The sequence below is a fragment of the Neocloeon triangulifer genome, unplaced genomic scaffold (genome assembly GCF_031216515.1).
Source record: "Neocloeon triangulifer isolate White Clay Creek 2 clone unplaced genomic scaffold, ASM3121651v1 ptg000004l, whole genome shotgun sequence".
Classification (NCBI taxonomy): domain Eukaryota; kingdom Metazoa; phylum Arthropoda; class Insecta; order Ephemeroptera; family Baetidae; genus Neocloeon; species Neocloeon triangulifer.
This window is the reverse complement of record NW_026775547.1, coordinates 989,493-1,015,554: the sequence shown is the minus strand read 5'-3', so window position 1 is coordinate 1,015,554 and position 26,062 is coordinate 989,493. Positions and strand designations below refer to the sequence as shown.

Below are 26,062 nucleotides of genomic sequence, written 5' to 3'. Positions count from 1 at the left end.
TCATCTAAAAACGTCTAAAAATTTAATATTTTTAGTTAATCATCAATTTGAAAACTTTTTAACTTCATCAAAGTATAAAATTAACATACAAATTAATAAAATTTTTAATGAAATTTAATTTTTTTGCCAGATTAAATGAGACAAAGTTGAATTCATTTATGCCATAAATAGATCTTTATTGTGTAAATAAGTATTTATTATCAGCAATTTCTGGGGAGGTACCTACAAATTACGAACTGCACAAAATAGTTTTTAATCGGAAATAATAGCAATTCGACAGAGTGCACAGAAGTCAAGTTTAAAAAAAAAATTACCAAGACAAAAACTAACCTATGTACAGATTTATGCAAGTATAGTTTTCTTTTCGGCTCATTGCATTGCAATCATAATATAGTAAAAGTGCACAAATGATGACCAACGACATCATTACAATAAAACTGCACGGGCACATTATACATTTGACAAATAATAATAATAATTTCATTTGAAGGAAGTATGTGGTGCATTTCGATTGAAGATTACGTCGGTGAAAGATTCTTGGTTACATCCTATCTTCTTCCCAGTTATTATTTGTACAAAATTTACAGCGTTCCAGCAATCGACGAAATTTCCTCCGATTGCTCGTTACATTATTAAAAACTAGAATCACAAATATCATGTAATCATTAGTCAATAAGTATAATTATAACATCATGGGGGTAAATAGGCAATAAAATAGATCAATACATCCAAGTTGTGTATGTGTACATTGTTAATCGTAGACATGATTTTGGTGATTTGGGTCACCGTCGATGAGCAGTGAAGAGATATGGTTGAGTGTGATTGTGCAGGGTAAAAACTCTGAAAATAATGCTCGCAGGCAATGGATGATATGGGCAGTTACGATTAATTGTCTTTAAACAGATCCATCCGAAAAATACATTTCTTTCCCGATATGAAGCGATTTGGACATAGATTTGTTTACATACTTGGCAGTTGTCCACATTTCACCGAAACTCCGCTCGTGCTTGTAATCCCGATCGGTAGTGCAGTCTTAGCGAATGTTTACCTATTCAAGCCTATCTATGTGCTCGAGTTTTGACCGTCCTGACTTAATCAATAAGGCAATTCTTAATCTCAGTCCATGGGCGAGTCGCAGCGAGCCCCTAGTTATTTACTCTACAGCAAATCCGCACGTTTCTTCAACAGCCTGGGTCAACTTTTCGTACATCTTCTGGTAAGAAGGGTAGGCTGGGATGTCGATGCGGTTGAAGCATGTGTGGGCCTTGGGCAGGTTTTCCGTTGGTGCGTCAATCACATGAATTGTGAACAGCCTGGGCCCTGCAGCACCTGTCGAACCTGAAAGCAACCATCATACATGTTTTTACAATAAAATGTAAAATAATTTGAAAAATTAATTGGAAAATGAGTTTAAATAATTTCGCCTATAACTTTTTGATTAAATATAATAAAAATAAAATTCTATGCAAAAAAATATTAGAAAAAGTAGATTAAAACAAAGAAAATAAATGAATAGTAAAAACAATAATGTACCTTGCAGTGCTTTGAAACCCTGAAGGGGCACCCTGGAGCTGCCAGTGACAAACTGCAACAACCTTGCTCGCATCTCGGCACTGTAAATCTCGACAATCTGCCAGAACCACTTGACCACTGGGGTTTCCAGGGTGCAGTGCTTGAGCCTTGTGTTCTGCTTCCAGTCCTCAATGTCGATGCTGCCGAGACCACCGATCACAAGTTCCAGCTCGTGCTCCTCGAAGGGCCGCAGCATGTGCGTTGGCACCAATTCTGAAAAGCCTTTCTGAAGGGCCAAAAACTGCTGCTCGATACCTCGCATGAAGCGGTAGTTGACATAGAGCCTTTAGAGATTACAAATATTAGAATCGCGGATGAATTAATAATGTTTGGATTTTGTACCTGACATATTCTTTTTTGTTCTCCTCCGTGACAGGAATGTCCTTGCCACCAGGCTTCAACTCGTGCTCCTTCAACTCGCCAAAGCTGTTGTGCTCAACGGAAAACGTCGTGTCTATGACACCAGTTATATTATTGTCCCTGAAAGTAATAAATAAATTTTAAGTATTTAAATAACATAAAACCCATCAACATTTTTAGAGCAATTGTTTAATTTTTAAAATACTCACAGCATCCACACAAGACTTCTTTGAAGTTCCGGATCAACATCCTCGATATCGTCCAAGGTAATTGGTTTGTTGAGTAACATGCGGTAGGAAGGCATAGTAAAACTGCCGTCAATGTAATGCCCGTGGAAAACAGCAATGCCAATGACGCGTCCGACGAAATGGAAATAAGAGAGGTGCTCCTGAAAGAAGAGAAATATTTTAAGCAAATCAATTTTATTAGTATAAATTTCAATAATTACGGGATTGATATTGCTGTCAGGATTGATCTGAAGAGTGTAATTGTCATCGCCTGAGTATTGAAACAGTCCATACTGAGGGTTCAGCATTTCATGAGAGAGGAGGTAGAGCCACTCGCGGGCAACACCTCCATAGTCCAAGCCTTCCTCATTGCGGAACTTAACCATAAGTCTTTTTCGCATATCCTTAGGACGCATTTTCATCACAAGTCGATAGGATTCCTGGAGTAATTGAAAATCAACAACGTCCTTTTTACGGAAAGGAATTCCGAACGTTACCTCAAAAATATCCTTCCGCGTGACTTCCAGTCTGCAGTGTCCAGTCTGAGGCTGTAAGGCATGCAGTTCTGTCCTAAGGCACTTGAGTTTGGCTACCAAATCTCTTCGGTACTTGGGCAGACTTTCGCTGCTGTCCATCAACAGGTCCTTGGGGTCATTGTTGTTGCCACTGGGTCCGGGGGCAGCAGGTGTGACAATGGATCGTTCTGTGGGGGCAGGTGGATCGGGTCTTGGGGGCGTGATGTGGGTAGATTGACTCATTGGAGGAGGCAGGGGTGGCGGGATGGAAGAGGGCGCCGAGTTCAAAGGAGGTGGGCCACTGGGCGAGTTGCTGGGCAAGCCATTAGTCCTGAAATTTAGGAAAAATAGTTTTTAATGATGCAGTTAAAAAACCAATAGTATAGAAGGATAAAAAATTGTAATATTAGATTTTTAAATATTGACCATTTTGAAAAGATGGATTAAAATTTAAGTAGAATATTAAATACTATTTCTATATCATTTTATTAAAAAAATTTGAAGTTTATTTTATTCTCCTATTTTATATTAACAAGAAATTACAGATTTTGGAGTTGGCTAATAATAAAAATTTTGAAATTAAAAATGTCGAAATATCTTACGTGATAATGCCCTGAATGACTGAGGCATTCAGTCTGGGGTCGGTGAACTGCGTGGTGCGGTTGTTGTGGTCCACAAAATAGACCCTTCCCGAGGAGGTCTGCCGCATTTCCCAACCAGACGGCAGAGGTCCCAAGTCAGGCAGATTCGAGCCGACAAGCTCGCGGGGTATTCTAGGGTCGTGCCATGTGCTGACTCCAGTCGGGATGTGGAAGAAGTAGACCTGACCTTGCTGGGTGGTTCGCATTTCTGGAAAAAGCAGATGCGACGGCTTCATCATTGCTGAACTTGCTCTCAAGTGCAGGACCCGATCGAAAGTGAAGGGGTTAATTTTAGCGCAGGTGCTCTAATTGCCGGCCATGCCAAAAGCGTTGCCAAAGAACGATTTGTCGTTTCAGAAACTTGATTTTGTTGCACTTACCGTAACCTTCAGGCAGGTCCGGTGGCTGCACCAATTGCGCCCGAGGCTGGTTTCGATGCCGACCACCCCTTCTCCTTGATGAAGTTGACGTTTGGCCGTTCTCTCGCCTGCTCCTACTCTCACCCTCTTCCCTTGAACTCCCACTTCTCCTTTCCCTGAAGAAAAATTACAAAAACAAATTTATTTAAGTGTTGAAGATCAAAATTAAAAAAAGAGAAACTTTTTAATTGGCAGTTTTGTTAAACAAATTATTGATTGATTCATTTAAAATCTATTTTTTTTTCATTTGGTTGTTAAGGAACAATTTTGTTTTGAACTGTTCAAAGATTTTGTGAATACTTAATTTTTGAACCCTTTTGTTAGAAAATTTTTGCCCCACAGACATAAGTATTTTTCACTGACAGCTGAGAAGTTCTGCACTTGTGGCTACAAATGAGACAAAAATCACAGCCACAAGATCAAAGGACAACCAAGATTGTCTGGTTACATCTTTCTTCAGGAGAAAGAAACCGAAGCCTCACCTTGTGCTACCGGATCTGCTGTCTCTGTGCGGAGTGCTGGTGGAGTCGCTACTGTTGAGATTGCCGTTTGTGTTTGTAATATTGCCGTTGATGGGAATGATGTTGTTCTGCGGCCGCAGCGGCCGACTCCACTGGGTGGTGCGGGTGTTGTGGTTGACGTAGTAGAGGCGGCCGTTCTGCGTCCGGCGCTCCTCCCAGCCGTCCGGAAGAGCGTCCGGACAGCTGATGTCGCCGAGCTGGTCGACCACCGCGTTGTGTCCAACGCCCTGCGGCGTGCTGTTCAGGTCTCGGGAAAGAAGCGAAATGACGATCTGGCCCTTGACCGGCTCCGGATCGTCTTGGTTGGCCTTGCTCAGATCCAGTCGCTGGTAGCCGGTGTCTTTGAGGCGTTGGATTGTGTTCGACATGATGCGCACACAGCCCAGGAAACCGCTGCCCTGCTTTTTGTGGATCTTCCGGTTGTTCCAGATGCTGATTGTAATGCCGTCCATTTTGCCCAGGTACCTAAAAATAATTGGTTTACATAAATAATTATGTATAAAAAATTATAAAAGTCTGTCTGAAATATTTGGCAAAACTCGAAATTTTGGGCACCAAAGTTAAAAGTTTTAAAAAGTCACAAAAAATGAGGTGGAATTATAAATAAAGTGTTGAAGGTTTAAATAATTTTGAAGGGAAATCATTTTTTTTTTTTTTTTTTTTTTTAATATTTTTTGGTTTAATTTATTTCCTTTTCTTATATAGAAAGTGTGTGGGTGCCAAAAAGCGTTGAGGTTAAAAGAGGCATATTTACAGATCGTAGTGTTGATTCCACTTGGGGTCCAGCGTGGCTTTGCACGCCTCTGTGCTGTGACACTGACCAGAGCCGTCGACACTAATTTTTGCAAACGGGTCGGGCAACCCTGGAACAGAGGAAGAAGCGACCATGAATGAGATCCGTTTTCCGCGCACCCAGAGGCGATTTCTTCGAACAAAGGCGCTTCTTTCATTTCTCCAATAAGTGAGCGAACGCCACAAAATGCGCGGCCGTAAAACTCTTAGGAAATCGCCGCCGCGAGAGAGCATGAGTGAACGACCACATCAACTTTCATGTGCTGAACACGGAGAGTTTGAGGGAAATAAATACAAAGTAAAAGGTGATGAAAATTCCTTGGGATTCACCACGCTTACGAATTCAGCGTGAGTCACCAATGCCGCGGTGTCAAAAATATTATTATTATCATCGCCAGGGAATAATTTTCATTCATATAAAAAGAATGGAAATTTGAAGTTTAATACAACAGAAATTCGTAAATTATACAAAATTAGAAGGCTTCAAATTGAAGCTACATTTAAATGAATTTTAGTATAGTGAAAATTAGACTAATCATCAAGGTAACAAGATTTTAATTTTGATAAGATTTATACAAAAATAATTTTTTTCCTAAATATAACTTTATATCAATAAACATTTTGTAGTCATCATTAATTTAAATAAACGGAAATATTTATAATTTAAAATAAAATAAAGGAAGAGTTAAACTTCATTACTTTTTGAATAGACAAATTTCCAGTTCCCAGTTCCCGGTCTAGTATTTAAGATTTTTTTTATCAAATAAAACTTAATTTTAAACTTTAACAAAAGTGTTCATCAATATCCAATCAGGTTTAAATTCATGCTTGGGACTGATTTTAGTCATGATGGACACTATTAAAGAATGAAAAAAAATTGTGATTTTTTTTGTTGGTTAAAATTAAAAACAATTTTTTTTTTAATAATGAGAGATGAGATAAGAAGAGGAAACGTTATACTTACTGAAGAGATCCTTCCTCGCCAGACTTCTCGCGCACAAAACTGCAACAAAAATTCAGACCCACATGTAAATTACCATATATAACGATAACGGGGTAAATTGGGACGGGGGAGGGAGGGGGACCACCCGCCGACGGACGCATCAAAATTCACTCCGGGGCGACATGCGGGTCGCGCAAGGGGCGAACGAACTTCTTCTCTTATCTCCCAAACCAGAAGCAAGTGCACCGAAAAGCTTTTTTCCGCTATCCTCGGGAAAGAGAAGCGACAAAACTGGAGGCGGGCGGAGGAAGTGGCTATTTAATTCGGCGCATTCCTGGTGCATTATGATTCTATAATTAGCCGCGACGGCGGCACCGGAATAGGATAGGGCGTCGATCGGCCGCGGAGGAGCCGCGCGCCGTCGGGATTATCTCGCAGGCTTTGTTGATGTTTCTCTTGGAAGGATGAGAGGGGATTTTATAAGTGAGTGCGAGAGAAAAAAAAGAAAGAGCTTTGTGAGGTCCAAGAGAAAAGAGTTTAAAAGCGCTTGGGTGCATCGACACCGCCAAGTCTTTTAACTTTACTGCTGTGGCCGAGCATCGCATTCAACTTGTTTACTTTTAAATTTAGTACCTTGAGCTTTTAAGTGAAAAAATTTATTAAAGGTATTCTTTACTTCTACATTTCTCTGTAAATAAATATCAACAAAATTTAAGACCAAAATTGAGAAATAAAACTTTTGCACAAATTTTATTCCATTGAAAAACCGAAAGTGAGATTAAATTTACCAACAAAAAGGGAAAATTAATAATTATTTTAAAGTAATATTGAAACGATCTCTGGATTGTATTTAAATAAATCTTTTTAATTACTTTAAAAACATTGTTAATTTTGCCAAGAGTTAAAATAATTCTCAAGGTGAGGATAAATTTATTCCTCGGGCGTAGTTTAGGGACCGAAGTTTGTAAGTACACGCGGCAATTGAGCGGGCTACTTGAATATTAATAAGAAAGTGCACCAAGTTTGTTATCAGCTAATTGTTGAGTAACATCCGCCCGAAACTTTTAAGGAAGCTGCCAGTCAAAAAAAGTAGCCGACCGTGTTAATTCTAAATACGCCCTAGCACAGCCCATTTAAGTTGGAGCACGTCAGGCTTCTAATCCTGACTTAAAATTAATCGAATTTACGCTTTGTAGTTCGTCAAACACACGAATTTTTTATTCTTATGGCACTTAAATTACATTTTTTTCCTTGATTAAAAAATATTGCATGTTCCTGCAGATGTTTTTAAAAGAGAATCATGAAAAGCAAATTCAAAAAAACTAATTAAAAAATTTCAAAATTAACTTATTGTTAGTGAAAAAGGAAGATTTAATTTAATTCTAATTATTTTTGTTTGGCTTTCGTTTCAGTTATTTCATTTTTTATTATTAAGCAAAAGTCAGTCATCTCAAGACCATAAAAATACACAAAAGAATTTTGATATAATTTCAAAGTTACAAACAGAAACACAAAAAAATAAAAATCTGCAAAATCTACTTTGATGAGAAGAGTCGCAAATCACGATTAAATAAAAATTCCCTTGGCCGCAGAACGAATTTATAGATGACAAGCAGCGATATCGAGTCGGCAACAAAGATCAATCCGGGGCAGAATGGGTGCTCGGCCAGCCGAGACAGTCCAACTCGGATGACCCAATTAAAATTCTGTTCCCACAACGCGCGCGTTTGTGCGCACAAATCGTGCGGTCGGGAAAACAAATTAAGGCGAAGAAAGGAAGAAAGAAAAATTCCTCATCCCGACCACCCACAAATCACTGCCTGATCAAAAGGGCTCGCGGCCACCGCCTCGCGGGTCCATCGGCGCGAGGTCATCGCTGTGAGTGAATCGATGCAGCGCCAAGTTGCAGCCGCACCGCTCTCGGTGCTGCACAAGACGGATGAGATCAGTGACGTCTCGGCAGCAGCTTAATTGTCAGATTTAAAAATAATGTATTCCGGTGAAAATGGTGCGCTCTCACGGATTTTTTGGGAGCTATCTCGCGAGAGTGCTCAACACAAGGATGGCTGATTTCGTAATGACAGTTCAGTGACTTCAAAAAGTGAATTTCTCTCATTTAAACGGATTAAAAAAAATTGAATAAATGAAACCCAAATAATGAAATTTTCTACTTAATTCTTAATAATAATTTTAAATTGATTGTTGTCTAGGTCTATTTGTCGACAAATAAACAGTAACAAAAAAATTATTGAATTTTAAATTAATTTACAAGATACAGGTAGAAAATTTCAGATTTTCTTGTTTTATTCATTTTAAATTTTTTAATTTTCATTTTTAAAAGAAAAACCGAATGCAACCCGAATCTACCAAAACATTTAAGATGTAGATGGTTTATTGATAACGCAAGATTTAAAGTAACCAATTTAACAGACTGATTAAAATCTGGACGAAATTATATATGAGTGAATTTTTAACATAAATTTTGATCTCATATTAAATAAAATTTTCTCCTTAACTCATTTCTTTATAGAAACCAAGTCACGCAGGATTGGTTTGACAATCTAGACTACAATAATTATCAGACCAAGTGATGAAAGCGTTCTTTCTTACAATAGACAGCGACGGCCGCAGCAACTTGCGAAAAATGCAAATGCAGGCGAAATTGTCAGTTTCACGCATTCGCAGGAATTCGGTGCAACCGCATGAGATAATTACGCGTGAAATAATAATGACGACGAGCGCCTTTCTCGGCTCAACATAAATTACACACCGTGCGGAAGAGAAAGGGTTCTTCTCTCATAACGTGCTATGAACACAATGGAATTCTTTGGCAGAAAAGCGCGAAGAAGAGCTCTCATGTTACATATTTGGGAGAGAAACACATAAAAAAATAATAACAGGTCGGATGGCGTGCCTTATCATTGGCGGCTAATTGCTCTCCAGCAACTGCCAGTACTGTTAGTTGTTCACTTCCTTGGCTAATTTCATTGCGCTCCGAAATTGCCGTGACCGCGTCGGGCACCGCGTGATTTTGAAAATGGCTTTGCGGTCGCCAACATAAACATAAACAAAAGATTGGTTCAAGAGCAGGAAGAGTTTCGACACAATAAAAATAGAAATTGAAATGAATTTGGTACAGCGAAACACAAAATTTAAAATAAGCAATTTTTTACAACAGGTTTATTTGTCATAAATTTAAAATAATTATAAGAATGCATAAAAATTAATTAGAATGAAAATAAATAGATAATTTAGATAAAAAAATTGGTTTTTATAGATTTTTATTGAAGATTTATTCGTTTATCAATTTTAAAAGTAGAAAAATTAGGAAAATGACTTGAAAATATCATTGCCGAAGCAGAAGTTTGGTTATTAACGACAAAAAGTGGCCGAAGTGGAAGCTTCGTTGGACAATCCGCATTCGATTCGCCACACCGACGTGGGAAATTTGCTCTTGGTGTCGGCGCAATCAAAGCGTGAATTTTGACGAAAAATGAAAAGTGTTATCCTTGAGAGCTGTTATCGTTGGTAAAAAAAACGTCGCCGTGAATTGCAATATCAGTGGCGGAATGGGCAGTTGAATGGGCGCGGAATTATTCACAAAGCAAACATGCCATTCGCACTTTCACTGCCGAGTCTATATTTGCCCTCGAAATATTTACGCACGCTTTTGGCACCGCCAACGAACCACTTTGCTTCTCTCGCCAGACGTTCAAATAGCGCGAGATGCGTTTCAAAATAATAATAAACTTGACATAACGTTGTGTCTGCCCAAGTTGTGAAACAAACACTTCAAAAAGAGGTAAGAAAAATAAAAGAATTTAAATAATTATTGATATTTCAAAGAAAGATAAAAGCTTAGCAATGAACTGAAAGAATTTGAAATAAAAATATTTCAAAATATAATGAAAATTCCTGTGTTCTTCATTGAATTTAAATTTTAAATTACTTTTTGCTAATGATGGCTCTCAATTTAGGAAAGAACTCTTTTTAAATATTATGCTTTCAATTATTGTTTTGTATTTACAAATTTTTTTTTTCACTTCAAGGTCTGCATTGCCAAAGGACGTAAAACTGCATCACTTAACCTGCGCGTTCAGCGGCGCGCCGCTTTTTAATTGCTGCTGCTGCATCCTCTGTTAATGCTGCGCTTTTTCCTCGCCTCGGCCGAGCGAATCTCGATAATTTGAATTTCTGTTTCATACGCGGCCGCGTTTTGCTTCTTCTTTGGAAGCTTGGAAGTGCGTAGCAGAAAAAGAGCAGCGAGATGCCGGCTTATAAAATATAATTGACTCGCGCGAGCCAGGTGGTGATACCATCGCGCCGAGGGAGCCACACGTGAGGCCGACACGGACCACTGCCCCCAGCGGTTGAGAAATATCCGGAATAACAATTTGTAGCAAACGTAAAAATGTGTCTCCATCTGCTTCGGTACTAATAAAAGGTGGAACCCTACTAAATTTTAAAGTCATTAAAAGCAGAAAATTATTAATGCGAAAATAATCGACCAAAATTTCAGCCTCTTTGTTCAAATTAAAATGTTTGTTACAAAAACATTTTTACCAAAAATTCCAAATTCATAAATTGATTTATAACTTGTGCTGGTAAAATTCATTCAATTTGTCCTTGATTGGAAAAAAAATTAAACAAATATTTTAACTTAAATTGTCACAATTTTCTCGTAGCCAAAATGATATCAAATTTTTAAAGCAATTCAAGACGAATCCTGTAAAAAATCTTCTCCAAAGTAGATTTTGTGGTCATTTTTTTTTAACCATCAAGAGCAGCGGTTTTAATTTTTTACGGCAGGTCGAGTTCATCCTTTGCAGCAGCCGAAGCCTCTCGAGTGCTGCGGCTCAGAATCTATGCAAATCCGCAAATAAGCCGGCCCGCTTACCAGACGCATTCAATTTCGTAAAGTAAATCGCAAGCGTTCGGTGCGGCTTCCGACCGTGTTCATTTGCGCGACGAGAAGTGCGAGGGCACGAGTTTCCGGCGCGTGTTCCTCGCAAGTTAATTTGCAAAAAAAAAAAAAATGCTTGGTAAGGAGGTGGACGGGGGAAGCAGGACGGACGGACGCCGGGTGTGACACGGATCGCTGAGCACCAAAGGGGAATGCTGGTTCCTTACCTCCAAATTCCATAGACCAAAAATTAAAATTAATTGCATTCACGGTGAATTATGTGATAATTTTGCGCCAATCTTTAATTTAACAGAAAATTGCTTAAATTTTCTAAATCAATTCAAAACTCCGCAAATTAAAAATATTTTTACAATTTTCGAACAAATATACTGATATTGACTAATTCTTCTTTGATTCATTTACATTTTAACAATGAAAATTTAAAACTTTAAAAACCTACGCGTTATTCTTTTTATAAATTTTTTTGTTTATTATTCTTAGTTTTTTTTTTGCAATTTTTCTAGAATCCTGCGAGGCAACGGCACGTAATGAAAATAATCGCATCGCGCTTTCCCATTCGTCCTTTTCTGCAAACACATGGCGCTAATTGAGAGCGCACAAGTTGCAGACGCAGAGTTGAGCATATTTTTAGGCCGCAATCAGACACCACACGTATATATATGTATTTACATTTTCTGTGCAGCAAGGAAAATAGCAAAATAAACGGGAGCTGCCGCAGACTTGCCGAGTCAGTGAGTGAGACGCTTTCATATCAAAACAAACCGAGCCACTTCACATTGGGCAAAACAAAGTTGCACGCATTAAAAAAAAATAATAATAATAATAATTGAAAATTATATTATTTTAATTACAAAGAGTTTCTGAAAAGAAAAAAACTATAGATTTTAGAAAAAAGATGAAAATTTTATTCGAATTCAATCTTTTATTACTGTGAATTTTGAAATTTCTATCCACATGTTTTGTTGGGCAAAAATTTAATATATCTTAATATAAAAATTTAAATTTTGTTTTGGGACCAAACATTGATATGAAAATTCAAAATTTATGGAAAAATGGACCATTAAACATTAATAAAATCGTTTTAATTCTACTTAATAATTTATTTATTATTGCGTCATAATCATATTTAAATTGAATTTTTTTATTATTCAAAAGTGAAAGTAATTTTTCCTCCATTGTCGAATCCAGAATGCAGTGCATTATTTCTCACACTCGCAATCAGTGGGAAAACAAAGTGAGTTTTTCTCTCTTTCTTTGATTTCGAACGAGGCTTTATTTGTAATATTGTAATCGACCCGCTATCTTGTTGCTGAGAGAGCGACGGACGCACGTCTGGCAACGCACACCTGTTTGCGCAGCACCCTGGCAGCTGCGCCGTGAATTACTCTTGCGATCATCGGCAGCTTCCTCTTCATCCTGCATCCGTCACGAATTCCCTTCGATTTTTTTTCTTTCAAATCAGCTGCAGGTCTCGCCGCGCCAATCAGAGCAAACGAGCCGTCGACACATTTATTGGATCGGAGACTCTCAGTCTGGACTCGCAACAGACGACCGAGTTAATTACGCCGCAGACTATACTAATTTGAGTGATAAACGAGTTGTCTCTTTCAAAGTCTCCAAAAGGACACAGACGACTGAGAATGTGATCGAATTAGTTGGTTAATGGGTACGTCGGTGGTTTTCAAGTCTAACGCGGGTTTGAACACCTAAATCTAAAAGCTTTGGTTGGTGGAAATAATTAGAACTTTTTCAAATTAAAAAAGCAAAATATGTCTTTAATTTAAGTCTTATTAAAATTAAATTAATACTGGTTTCAAAAAAATGTAAAATTTTCAACAGACACAAGTTGGATAAAATTAGTTAATTTTGGTAGAGAACAAAATTTAGTCGGAAAATAAATCTCACTATATTGATAATTATGTTTTATATGAGGGAAAATTAAAATCAATTATAATACAAAATTTACAGCTTTTTATTTTTGTATAGGTTTTTTAGTAGAATTTCACGATCGAGGATTGTTTCATGGTGATTTGAATTAAAAGTCTGCTTTTCCTTGATGGGTTTCGTGAGTTGTTTATTGTTGAAGGAAAAAAATCCTGCTCTACACTACATGTTTCGGCTGCGGGCTGCAGCCACAAATCACGAGCTGTGAAATTATTTTGACAAAAATTAGTACATAAATTAATTTTGTAAATGTATTTTCATCAGATAATCAATATTTTTGGAAAAATTCTTTATCAGTTTTACAATTTTGCTAAAAAATAAATTATTTGATGAAAATACTTTCATAAAATTAATTAATATACTAATTTTTTGTCCATAAATTGAGGACTTAAAATTCAAATCACCAGAAATTTCAATCTTTCCAACTTTTTTTGTACAGTTTTTATAAAAAATGGAGTATTTTTATTGTACAATCAAACTGTTATCAACTGATTGATTTTTTGTTTTTAAACACTGATAAATACTTTGAATTGCTTCTGATAAGGTTAGAAATTTGAGACACTCATAAAGAAATGAAAGCGCAATGACAAGACAAATATTGACGATGAAAAGATTATCAGAGCAAACACCCGCGAGATTGGCCGATATCAAATCGCGTAAGAAAGAAAATCGGTAGCCGGCGCAGATAAGAATCAACAAGTAGGTCACCATCGCAGCCACCCACCGCACGCGTGCTCCGGCAAAAGGCATTAATTGGGAGCAAGTTGAAGTGTCATCCTGTTGGGCAACTCGCGCCGGCTGGTGACACCACGGGCACCTGACCCTTTTCGCCTCTTCTCACGCTTTATCTGTGCACGATTTAAGCGGCCACTTTCTCTGCGGTACTCGCGGTGCCGATCTGATACCGCCACTTATCCGCTTCCGCGATTTATTGTCGGTGAAAAACGGCTTCGATCACTATCAATTATAAGTAAAAGTTTGCGCAAATCCGATAAAAAACTAGATTTGCAAAATCACAATGTTAAATTATTAATCTTGCAAATCTAGGTGAAAATTTTAGCTTCATTTATTAGAAAAAAATTGGATGTCATTTTTCACTACAAAAATTTACAAAAAGAATATGAGGAATTAAAAAAGTAATTGTTTATAAGTAAATTATAAGTGCAGTTTGGAGAATTAAAAAGTAATTAAAATTTTAAAATTCTTGTGGAAAAAGTTATGTAAAAATTGAACAAATAATAATAATTAACAGTTTTAAGAGCGCTTTGACGACATAAAAAAATGACACTTTTTCTTGCTTTGAATTGAATAAAAAACGACTAACTAGCAATAAATAGAAACAGGGTGGAAATTGTTACATTTTTCTTGCAATTACTCTTCAATGGTTTCTGCTATTCTTTGAAAAGAAAAAAAAACACTAGAGGATATTGGCATTTGAACCAACTACGGTAACATAAGCTTATTAAAGAAAGACAAATATAATTATGCAATCGTCTGAATCGTCATTTTTTTAGTTAAAAATCATTAAAAATGAAAAAATCTTCTTATTTCCAATTATTTTTTATTTACCAAGGAAAATAAACAATAAAAGTAATAATAAAATGCAGTTATTATCTTTAATCATTTGAAGTGATTTGAAGTTACTGTGGTTGTTTTGGTTTTCATATAAGAAATAGATCGAAATTTAATTATAACATGAACAATTTTTCGCTGAAAATGTAAGTTTAAAACTTTGGTTTAAAATAAAGAATGCCAATTTCAACTTCAATTAATAAATTCCCTAATTACCCAAAACATTTATTTTATCCGTTGTGCTTTGTATGTGATAAAAATAAAAAAAACTGTAAAATTGAGTAATTTAAAAAAAAAATTTGCATGAATAAAATTTTAACTATAAATTAAGAAATTCGTGATTTTTATTTAAAAAAAACATTTGTAATTGCAAACAAATTTGCGTTTGAGCTTCGTAAAATTTTCAAATTAAAATAATAACACTTCTGCATCACAAATTATTCACCTAAATGCAAATGCGCAGTGTTTCGCAAGTGAAAAGTAAACAATTCCAAAAGAGTCGCGGCTCGGATGAAAATTCAAATCACGCGAATTGCGAACAAAAGGCGCATGACGCGCACATAATGGAGCCGCGGGTTAATTGTCGTGTCCGATCTGTATCGCGCTCGGCGGCGGCGGCGGTTTCCGGTCGGTGGTGCCGCAACCGGCTAATAATTCGCTGGAATGCGGCGAAGAGGAGTCGAGTGGGTACCTTGAGAGGAGCCGTCACCCTTCCTCTCCAGCTGACACTCAGGATGGGGGCAGCTTCGATTTCACGCAACATCTCGCCCACAGGAAAAAAAAGAGCAAAAATCGCTTTGGATCCTTTTCCGTTTCCTTCCACTTTCGTGAATGGAGAAGTTGTGGGAATGAAGAAGACAATTTACATGAATCACGTCAATCGGAAGGATGTGGTCGATACCCGGTATTGGAACTTTGGGCGTGGGATTTTTTTAAATGATAAAAAGTTCAAATATTCGGAAACTTCCTGACCAAAAGACCAAAACCGAGGATGACTTATCAAATGAATAATTTAGTTTTACAGGAAGCAGATTAAGATGTCATATTTTTTGGTCGCATTTTAAGGAAGTTGAGGTTGAAAAAGTAAAAGTATAAAAAAAAAATAAGATTTCACTTGATGATATAAAGCATTTCCAAATTTTTTAGAAATTTTAAAAATTAATCAATTCATTTATTTTTTTTCCTCCAAACAAGTCAAAATGATAAATTGTTTAGCAAAATATGAAATTTAAAAAATATCTTTTTCTCCTCAGATAATTTTGATATTTTGTGACTCAAAAATATTAATTTTTGAGCCATTTCAAAAATTAATTTCTAAATTAAAATTTTGGTTTGTATTCCATTCCTAAATGCCAATTTTTTTTCGCACAGTTTCAGTAAAACCACCAAAAACCTCTTAAAAATATCTTTTTCGTTTGAATTCTGGAGCAAGATTTTAAAGCTGATTAAGAATATCCCCTTTTTTAAATCTTTCATTATTTAAAATAACCAGATTGTTTAAAAATGTTAATAATATTAATAATAGTTTGTAATTTTGGATTTCACGCTGCAGGAATGAATGAAAAGTGAATTAATCACTGACAACATTGTCGCTGAAATTTGAATAATATTCTTCTCCCTTTTGCAATATTGAGTTGCTTGATTCGCTGACGTCAATGTTGTCCGTTTTTTTTATTTGCGGTCATCAAAGTGAGGTCTGCCCTTGATTAGGATTCTAGCCTATCCAACTATTCACTCTGAAGCCTCTCAAATAAATGCAATAAATAATGCATTAATTGAATCAATAGATAAAATGGAATTAACAATTAACCCCGACGAGACCTAATTATTTATAATTGGACACTTTCAAAACAAGTCCATAAATTAAAAAGTTGCAATCTGAAGAAATTTGAACAATAAAATTAATCCTTTTCTAATTAATAATATTGTTTAATTGTTCATTAAAATTTGCCCTTCAACCCTTTAATAATAGGATTAACAGGTGCTTTCAGTCTTAAATTAATCAAAAACAATAAAAATCATCAATAAAAACTGGATCAAAAATTCCCGTGGCGTTTCGCACGTTTTATTTTTTATTCAACCTGGGTGTTGCGCCACCTTTCGCATCCAGCATCCTTTTCAGGTACGTAACAACATTCAGGTTTTCAGGCTCGCCCTGAAACCAGCGACGCCTTTCCCGGATTGAAACTACGTTTTTGCGGCGCCGATTTGCTGAGGAATGCGGCAAGAAGTGCGAAATAAATTGCGTGAGAAAAGCTGGCGAGTGCGTTTGCTTGTAGCTGGACCGCTTCCTGTTAGTTTATTCTTCCACCTAACCCATGCCCTGCTGCTGCTCGGTGGCCATGTTGGCTACGGAACAACAAAGCCACTTTCGAGTTTTGCCGACCGCGACAGACGCCGACCAGGGCGTTTTCGGCCCGAAACGGGGATGTGCGTGCGAGGAGGGCGCTTGGTACTTACGTGTCACGCGGATCTTCATGGTCCCGTTGCGTCTGGACCCGCCTGTATTTGACATTTTCGGACACCTTTTCGTCAACACATCACATCACGCAGCAAAAGCAAACTCCAACTCCACTTCCACTCGCTCACTGACAGCAAGAAATGAGACGGACGTAGAATTCGCCAAGTGGTTTCGCGTCCCGCCAACAGAGGGTGTCTCCGTACAGGGTAACACCGGCGGCCATGTTGGATTTTCCGCCAATCAAAAACAAGCGACATTTGCACACTCGCAACCAAAACAAACAGCGTGTGTAAATCAGGGATTTTCTTCTAATTTTTGTCTTCTTTTGCCGAAATGCCGAAAGTGCGAAGAAGTAAGAAGCCTCCTCCAGATGGCTGGGAGTTGATTGAGCCGACTCTGGAGGAAATCGAGCAGAAAATGCGCGAAGGTGAGGTTTATTATAAATTCAAAATTGGGATCACAGCTTGCCGCAATTTTATAATTTTATTTATTTTTTAAATTTTCAGCCGAAACTGAGCCACACGAGGGAAAGCGCCGAGTCGAGTCGTTGTGGCCGATTTTCAAAATCCACCACCAAAAGTCGCGATACATATACGATCTTTACTACAGAAGGAAGGCAATCAGCAAAGGTTTGTTTTGTGACCTCCAAAATAAGAAATTATTAAAGTTTGAAGATTAAATTTAACTTTACTTCCAGAATTGTACGAGTACTGCTTGAAGGAAAAGATTGCCGACGCGAATTTGATAGCCAAGTGGAAGAAGCAGGGATACGAAAACCTGTGCTGCCTTCGATGCATTCAGACGAGAGACACAAACTTTGGTACAAATTGCATCTGCCGAGTCCCCAAAGGAAAATTGGAAGAGGTAATTTATTTATAAAGTATATCTTGATATTTGTAACTCCTGTCTTGTCATTCTCTAGGGGCGAATCGTCGAGTGTGTGCATTGTGGCTGTCGAGGGTGTTCTGGTTGAAAGTGTGACGCAAAAAAAGAGACTTTCTGTAGATGTAAGGCTCATTTCTTTATTCCAATTTCATGTAAATTTGTGTAACCTACACACTTTGACTACAAAAAATAAAGTTGACTTCACAAAACTTATTACTACCTGACAATTCAATGTTTTTATGATCAATGAAAATAAAACCTATGAAATCGATTCAAGACGACATTAAAAATAAAGTAGTGCTGAAAAACTAGCTAAAATTAACTCAAGTGAGGTTCTTTTGACAAAAGAGCAAGATTATTAAATGCATTAGAAAAATACAAAGATAATATAGGAAGAAATGCAGAGCACTTAGGTTAAAATTTCAAATTCCTTGTCGAACGTGAGACCCATCAAGATCATTGGTATTTTCAGTGGGTCTCATTTTTTTAATCAAATGTAATTTAAATTGGAATAAGTGGAAATTTAATATTAAAACTTACGAATTTAAGCAAAATTAAAAAGGTTGACACTAAATAAACATCGAACTGAACCTATTATTGAAATAGATGTATATTAAATTGACTTGATAATAAATTAAAATTTAATTATTAAAATTGTATTTTAAAAACGAAATTATTTTATAATTAAAAAAAATTGCTTATGGACCAAAGTCCACCAAGGCTGGTCTCGATGGGTCTCACGTCTGACAAGGGATAAGACAAAGTCAGATTATAAATATCTTAAATTTTTATGCTCAAAAGTGACTTGAAATTTGATAACTCTCAAATACTATTCTAAATTCCAGCTGAGAAATTCTTAATAATTATATTAATCTAGGCCAATCAAAACTCCCGATTGGCATTCAACATTCATTGCGGCTATTGAAAAATGGTCCCTTTTGTAAAGGAGTATGTAATGTATTGGAAGAATCTCAGTTTCTTTTTGTGACTATGGTGAAACTAGTAAAAATATCATCGTGTCGGGTCTTACTCGACAAGAACCTTCCAACCCACTTGCCCAAAGCCCAGGACAAATAGGAGTGGTTGTGCAGGAACACGCCAGTCGTAGGTCACGGTTTTGTTATCGCTGTCGATGTGGACGCGCATCCGGTCACTGGCTACCTCTTCGCAGGTGAATGTGACTTTTGACCCTAGGGTCAGGGCTGGCAACTTGGTCGTTTTTGCACTTCCATCAACAAATATGGAACCTGTTTTATTAGAAGTTAAATTTATAATCGGATTTTGGGTACGAGATAGAATATGAACCTTGTCCGTTAACTATCAAAGTGCCGGTCTGGAACAGCGAATCACCAGCAAGCTTTTTGGAAGCAAGACCAAAGCCCTCGTCACTCATGCATTCCTTTGCCTCCAGAACCTAATCAACCTTTTTGATTTAGTTTTGACAAAACTTTTTATTTTGGGACCTACCGTAAACTCAATTGAATGGCCAGGGCCAAATTGGGCACCACATGAGTACAGAACTGACGGGTCGGATGAGATTTTTGAAGCGATTTTGTTATCATTTGTGACTTGATAGTTGGGGTTGTCGATCTGCCAACCTGTGAATAAAGGATAATTCAGTAAAAAATATGAAGAAAAATTAAAGGACAAAAAGTACCAAAATGCTTAAGTCTTGTAATGGCAACTTTGGGCAAGCTCCAGGCGCTCCATTCCTGGTCTCCTTCAGCTCTGCTGCACACCCGAAATGTGTAAGGATCCCCAGGGATCAACTCTTTTGCCAAAAACGACGCATCTGGTCCTCTGTAGATGTCGTGGAAGTTGGCTTCGAGGCTTGGATTGTGGCAAGCATCACCGTGGGCTCGCTGAAGTCTAAATTGACAGAAATCTACAGCCCGTCCTTGGTCGACCTTCAAATTAAAATTGCATTCATCAAGAGCATTTCATAAAATTAAATTTACCTCTTCCCAATTCAGAAGCAAAGCTCCTGGCTTTTCCTCAATGAAAGTTAGCTGGACTGGGCCTCGACTTGACACTTTTCCAGCCGCCATAATCTCGTTGCACACTTTTGTCTGCAAGGCCCTGCCAGGAAGCTGAACCGAAATGTGCGGAAGCTCTTCTTTACGTGGAATCCTCAGAGTGCTAAAAGATAAAATTTATAGAATAAATGTCGGAAAAGTTTTAACAACATTTTACTTTTTGCTACGGCCTCTTTTTCCAGGTCTACTGAGGGCAGAGCAGATGTTGGCATCGCTTTCGTTGATGGTGCCGAGTCTTGATCCGACCGCTTCGCGATAAGGCTTCAGCCCGGCGATGCCTTCTGCCTTGGCTTTGAGCACTTCCGCTGTGAGCGCCTGTTTCCGAGTTTCGATCGCGGCTTCGATCGCGGCCGAAAGGGCGTCGCAGAATGCGTTGATGTCCTTTATTGCCTTATCAGCACTCGACGACACCTGGAAACAGAGCCCTTTGTTTGCTAAGAACATTCACACACAACTCTCTCGAGATGTGTCAAATCAAAGATATTATTTCGCAATCCTCCGCCCACACACCTGAGATTCGGCCAAGTCGAGAAGCGAAAAGAGCTCCTCGATTCGCTCGATCGGCGCGTTCTGCCCGTCGGCCCCTTCAACGATGTTGCTCTGATCGAATTCCATCCTAATTTGCTCTATTTAACAGGATGCATCCTAATTAGCGGCGATTAAAAGACAGCGAAACAAGACGGATGCTGTGTTTTTTTGCTCATGTAAACAAACGACGCCCCTCAGTCAGGCGCATGCGCAATTTTTAACAAAATGAGCGCCAAATCGGCGTGCTTCTCTTATTCATTGCGTGCTTGCTTATATGGAAAACAATTTTGATTTTATTTACGAAAATTATTCCAGCAAAATAAACACCAGATTTTAAAGAAGTTACGACTTTTTTTATACATTTATAATTTTGAAATGAACCATTAATGAAAAACACACTAAATTAATTAATCATTGATTTTCAAGTTCACTATATTACATTATATTTGGAGTTCATTAAGATATATTCATGGAATTTTTTTTGTTTTTAAACGTTTTACAAATTTTGATTTTTAGAGGTAAGGTTAATTAATTAAAATACTTTCAAACTTTGCTTATGAAGGTTTAATACAGGTACATTATTTTACACTCCTTAAATAAAATCATAAGAGTGGAGTACAATTAAACGTTTACTTTTCTCTGAAACTGTCAAACAACCAAACATCGAAACAATCATGCAAAATTGAAATAGCCGCATAGATGCGTGAGTCATCGGGGGAATAAACAGAAGATAAAAAGTCATTATTTTTATATTCAAATAAGACAAGTAAAGGTAGAGTACAGATTTTAAAGAACAAAGCAAAAACACGGTCGCGTAGAGAAAAACTTTTCACAACATATGACAATCAATATGAGTAAACAACCAGCAGAGATAAAAAGTCTCTCCGTCGAACAGATTCCACCATTCGACAGTTAAAAGCAGTGTGTAATATTTTACCATAATTATATAGATAATTATTAATCAATTGGTCTCACATTTTCCTAGGGTATATACAATGACTATGTACATTTGAAAACATTTTGCTTAATTGTATAACTACACGAGCTTTTCGTAGGCATCTTCTCTTTTTTGCTTTTTAAATATATATTTAATAACTATAGATCGTTTGATTCATCTTCCGAGTAGTCAACTACAACTAAAATTTCAGCATTTTTTTTATATATTATATTGTTTCAGTTGGAGGCACTCAGAGAATTTACTTCTTTATTCGATCGTCCGGCTGTAATTTTCAACAAAGATTTCGGCGGATCACATACAAGATAATTTTTGGTCTAATCGAAAAGAACGAAAAAAAAAATAATAAATCAAAGTGCAGTAAGAATTTTAAATATTATAGATGCGCCAAAATCTCCATCTCGCCCTCGTTGGACGTCGGCGTGAAAACTAGGTGACGCGGACCACAGTCAGTACTTGTGCTGGCCAGCAGCCCGGACACGGTGACCGTCGTGACGCCCGGATCGGACGAGATTTCGTGGTGTCCCGTTTGCACTATGGTGACCAAGTGTCCCTGCTCTTCGTGCAAACTGGCCTTCTCACTGTCAACCTCGATGGGCGCCGCGCCTGGCGCCAAAATCTTCGGACTGCCCACGCAGATCACGGACACTGAGGGTGGTTGCGGCGAGGGTGGCGTCGGGGACGGGGTGGGCGTCAGGCCGACGGCCGGATTGCTCTCCACCCCGGCCGCCACACTCGCTGGCCGCGTTGATCCCGCCCGCGATCTGTAGCTGGGCGGCCGACTCGAACACACGCTGGCGTCGCCGGTTAGTCCTGACTGGTTATTGTCCCTCCGGAATATCATTGGAGCCCTGAAAACCAAGGAATATTTAGTGAAATGGATTTTATTTTAATAGAAAAAAAGGAATAAGCAAGATTAATAAAAATTAGTTCATTTTTAGTAATTTAAAATTAATTTCTTAGTTAAAAGTAAAAATTTTGGTATGTATTCCAATTACATTGAATTCCATTATTTAAGGCAAAGTTTTTCTCGCACAGTTTTAGTAAAACTATGAACCTTTAAAAAAATTTTAAATGAGGTAAAAAAAGTTATTTATAATAAGTTTTACTTTAAATCTCTCTTAATTTTTTATAATTATTTTTATTTTATTTTGAAAGTTATTATTTGTTAACTAAGTTAAAATTGAATTAAAATAATTTTAAGTGATTTTATTTTATATCCAGAGTAGAAATCCTCAAAAGATTATAATTTTGTTTGCATTTTTAAATAAATAACTTGTTGAACACCCATGAAAACTATGATTTAATGAACCGATTAATTTTTTAATATTCATTTTTGTTATTATTTTAAATTTGTATTTAGGGTTTAGGGCGATCCAAAAGCCTATTATTTGTAATCATAAAAGAACTATTAAATCTGCAATTTGATCAATCAGACTTATTGTGTACCTGGATAAATTTTCAAAATAATTACCTGAGCATGGAGCCAACATTCGACCTGTAGGTCGGAGGCGGAGAAACAGCTGCCATGGGGGATGTTGTAGGCGGAGGCGGTTGGGACACTCCTCTGTCCAACAACAGCAGCCGAAGCCTGTACTCCTGCATCGAGGCTTGATATGAAGGTGGAGGCGGTCGATATTGAAACTCGGGATAAATCATGGCTGGAAAACGAAAGAAAGAAAGTTGATTAGTTTTCCTTCTTGGGCATTCACTTCAGAGTGCGGTCGGTTGAGAGACTATATAAGAATGGGCGCGTTTTGAATTTCTGCGGTCAGCAGAAGTGAAAATGAATGATCAATGGCGTTTAAAAGATCGGGTTTAACTTACAATCATAGGAAATTTTTTCATTGCGCAACAGGTCTCAAATGTTTGAAACGATTACTTGCTTTATTCAATTTGATGAAAGTTCAATTCAGGCTCACGTTGAAGTGCCAGAAAATAATTATGATAAATATCTTTGTTCAATTTGAATTTTGAATTTGGTAATACAAAAGGAATCTTACAATTCATGATAAGGCAATCTCTTAAATTTAAAATTTAAGCAAATAAAAATTCTTATAATATCTCATTTTGACGTGAGTTGCTTTAAAAAAATTTAATTTAATTTATTTTTCAAATGATTATTAACTTAACTTACCAGCATAAGGGTGATGTGGTCGCCCATACGAGGGCGGCAGTCTGGGCACGAATCTCCTGTTGGGTTCGGCGCCGTCACCGTCGCTGAGGCCTGCTGCCCTCGCGCTGTGACCGCCGAGGCCCAGCATGGCCCTGCACGAGGGCGCGTCGTGGGCCGTGAGCCTCCAGCCAACGCCGCTGACCAGCACTAACACAATTCCGACTCCTGCAACAAAGATGGACGATAAGAATAAGAATGAATGGGCATAACTCAACAGATGTCTCGAATCGTATTATTACGGGCGGCATATTGCCTCTCGGGTGATCTCGATCGAAATTTATGCCGCAAGAAGAAGTCAAGGGGACCGAATTGATTGCGGGCCCGTCCAGACGAAGGGCGAATACAAATGGAAAGTCACGGATATCATGCGGCAGCGATTCTTCTTCTATTCCCAAAGCTCAAACGGTTAAAGCCAACTTGGCACCAAAACCCCGGCGCAAGTTTGATTTATTTCGCGGAAAGTGTCATTTTTCTCCTCTCCGAAAGAGCAGGCAGGCCGAATCGACGAGACACCTAACCTATCTACAACCACGTAATTTCGCACTCCTTCCTCCTTGGCCCGGTGCATTTCACGCGCCACTGAACGCGTCCCATCAGCCGCTCTCGGCGTTGGTCCATTACGCGCGGCGACCGAAAATTATCATCGCGCAAGAGCGCTTTACAATATATATCTGAGCGGAGCCAACTTTCCACTCCACTTTGTTGACGCTCTGCACCGATTAATTTTAATTGGAACCTTTTTCATATTGTTAGCGACTAAAAATATAGGCTCCGGTGAATAAAGCGATGAGCGAAATTGGGAAATTGTTGTGTGGGAGCGAGTTAGTCGTATAATTAAGGCAATTTTTATCATTTTATGGTAAAATTCTATTTTAATAAAAGCCTTTTTCACTTGATACTCGCTGTCAAAGGAAATTCATTTTGTATATCCATTTTATAAAAGCCTATTTATTCCAACTTTTATTTGAAACACAAATAAAAAAAATTATTTTTTTCATTTTGCACTTTGATTGTGCTCGTGATGGGACAGAGTTGACTGGTGTAAAGTAAAGTCATTAAAAATAATTTCCCAACTGACAGATTAGTTAAAATTTCTCATTCTATAAATACTATAAATATATTTTAACTGAAGAGAGGACTTAAATGCCAAGTATGAAAGGTATTTAATTTAAAAATTAAAAAAAAAATTAAATATAAAAGTCTACATTATTTTGATATTTTTTTTTTAAATCACTTATTCTATTAGCATAAGAGTGGTATTAATGATGTGAATTGAAAAAGCGTTAGATTTTTAATTTAAAAAAATTTAACTTAAGATTTACTCATTAATAATATAAATTATATTTATATTGCTTCCAAAACAGTAATGCTGCTGATAGTTGAATTACTGATGATAAATTACTAACTTTTTTCTTTCATTCCTTTCAATTTGTTTCCATTTTATCTTGTTTTATTGGCTTTTCAGTTTTTTTTTTTCTCTTTTTGCTCTGCCCTAGCCTGATAGCATTTCATTTCCAGACTTATTCCTACACAAGCGAAATTCGATTCTCCGAGCTGCAGGGGGATAAGATCGAAACGTAATTGAAAACATTATTGGTTTTCCATCGGGCTGTTGGTGCCACGCGCGCCTTTACTTATTATCGGTTTCCACGCACAAAAGGCACCAACAGCGAGCTTTTAGTTCACCCGAAATGCAGGCAGTTAGTTTTATCTCTCTTTCGCTTGCAGTTGTCTCTCCGCAGGGGTGGCATTGCTCTTGTAAAATCAATGATTTAACACGCGGAGAGCGAAATTCGCAGCAGCTTCCGGGGGTGCCGAGTTGAGTGTGAGAGCTGCACGCAGACTACACGGAAAGTCAATCAAATATTCAATCGCGAGTGAGATAGAGAGTCACTCTCTGTGTGTCTGTCTGCCGGTCTCTGTGCACAGAGTAAATAATAACAAGAGCCTCTTTACGCGCACACGAGTTTGCCATTTCGGCACACGTGTCGATTATTCGGCCATCGGTGGCCCCGCGTCATGACACACACGCGCGAATTGAAATTCGTGCGCTGTATGCGTCGGGCTAATCTAATCTTGAATGTAGATTTAGGCGGCGTTTGCATAAACGGGCCATTATTTGCCGCGGCACCGAGAGGAAATTTGCATTGAATGACGCTGAATTTAAATAAACAAGCTGCAAATGATGAGAAATTTATATATACTTAAAAACATTCCGCTTTCGAAAAAAAGAGAAAGAGATGCGCAGAAGCTAGATGGTTTTGAGAGGAAAAAATTGCTTGGAAATTCACTTCAAGAGGCTCGCATTTTTGATATTCTTTTTGAAGACATGCTACTTATAAAAATGGGTATAAAATAATTTGGATTTTGCACCATTCACTTAAAAATTTATTTGCAAGAAGTACTTTTGAACTTTATTTCTCATTATTTTTAATTTTGTCCTTCAATGTTGAAATTATTAATTATTTTCTCATTCTTCTCATATGAGCTAGAAAAATTTTTTTTTCTATAAATTTTAATTAATTTTATGAAATTATGATCCCGGATTGATTTGTATGCTTTACAAATTTCCATTGCAAGATTATAATTTG

General features: G+C 37.5%; 5 protein-coding genes across 6 annotated transcripts in view; 1 reads left to right on the top strand and 4 right to left on the bottom strand.

Moving 5' to 3' along the window:
- The window catches only part of LOC132193642 (poly [ADP-ribose] polymerase tankyrase-1-like), a 161,079-nt gene that overhangs the window by 7,400 nt on the left and 127,617 nt on the right, over nucleotides 1-26,062 (bottom strand). The gene's annotated exons all lie outside the window — the stretch shown is intronic.
- LOC132193404 (E3 ubiquitin-protein ligase SMURF2) lies at nucleotides 158-17,045 on the bottom strand. Its single transcript, XM_059614048.1, has 12 exons — nucleotides 16,891-17,045; nucleotides 6,012-6,050; nucleotides 5,010-5,118; nucleotides 4,217-4,720; nucleotides 3,696-3,850; nucleotides 3,277-3,523; nucleotides 2,657-3,005; nucleotides 2,381-2,599; nucleotides 2,142-2,320; nucleotides 1,915-2,052; nucleotides 1,534-1,856; nucleotides 158-1,338 (listed from the first exon to the last, which is right to left on the bottom strand). Exons 1-12 carry the CDS (start codon nucleotides 16,943-16,945, stop codon nucleotides 1,154-1,156), a joined length of 2,502 nt encoding a protein of 833 aa, XP_059470031.1. The 5' UTR covers nucleotides 16,946-17,045; the 3' UTR covers nucleotides 158-1,153.
- Nucleotides 17,136-18,003, top strand: LOC132193406 (protein BUD31 homolog). The gene is made up of 4 exons (XM_059614050.1): nucleotides 17,136-17,318; nucleotides 17,398-17,520; nucleotides 17,589-17,755; nucleotides 17,814-18,003. The coding sequence occupies exons 1-4, from the start codon at nucleotides 17,225-17,227 to the stop codon at nucleotides 17,862-17,864; spliced, it is 435 nt and encodes a 144-aa protein (XP_059470033.1). The 5' UTR covers nucleotides 17,136-17,224; the 3' UTR covers nucleotides 17,865-18,003.
- Nucleotides 17,894-20,520, bottom strand: LOC132193405 (cytokine receptor-like factor 3). Its single transcript, XM_059614049.1, has 7 exons — nucleotides 20,323-20,520; nucleotides 19,970-20,223; nucleotides 19,735-19,915; nucleotides 19,434-19,683; nucleotides 19,244-19,374; nucleotides 19,082-19,190; nucleotides 17,894-19,023 (listed from the first exon to the last, which is right to left on the bottom strand). The coding sequence occupies exons 1-7, from the start codon at nucleotides 20,425-20,427 to the stop codon at nucleotides 18,803-18,805; spliced, it is 1,251 nt and encodes a 416-aa protein (XP_059470032.1). The 5' UTR covers nucleotides 20,428-20,520; the 3' UTR covers nucleotides 17,894-18,802.
- The window catches only part of LOC132193636 (uncharacterized), a 142,050-nt gene continuing 136,875 nt past the window's right edge, over nucleotides 20,888-26,062 (bottom strand). For both annotated transcript variants that reach the window (XM_059614419.1, XM_059614420.1), the window contains exons 5-7: nucleotides 23,433-23,636; nucleotides 22,770-22,956; nucleotides 20,888-22,146 (exon numbers count right to left, since the gene is read on the bottom strand). In XM_059614419.1, the coding sequence (XP_059470402.1) occupies nucleotides 21,672-22,146; nucleotides 22,770-22,956; nucleotides 23,433-23,636 (866 nt within the window). In that variant the 3' untranslated portion in view covers nucleotides 20,888-21,671. The remainder of the gene's footprint in view (nucleotides 22,147-22,769; nucleotides 22,957-23,432; nucleotides 23,637-26,062) is intronic.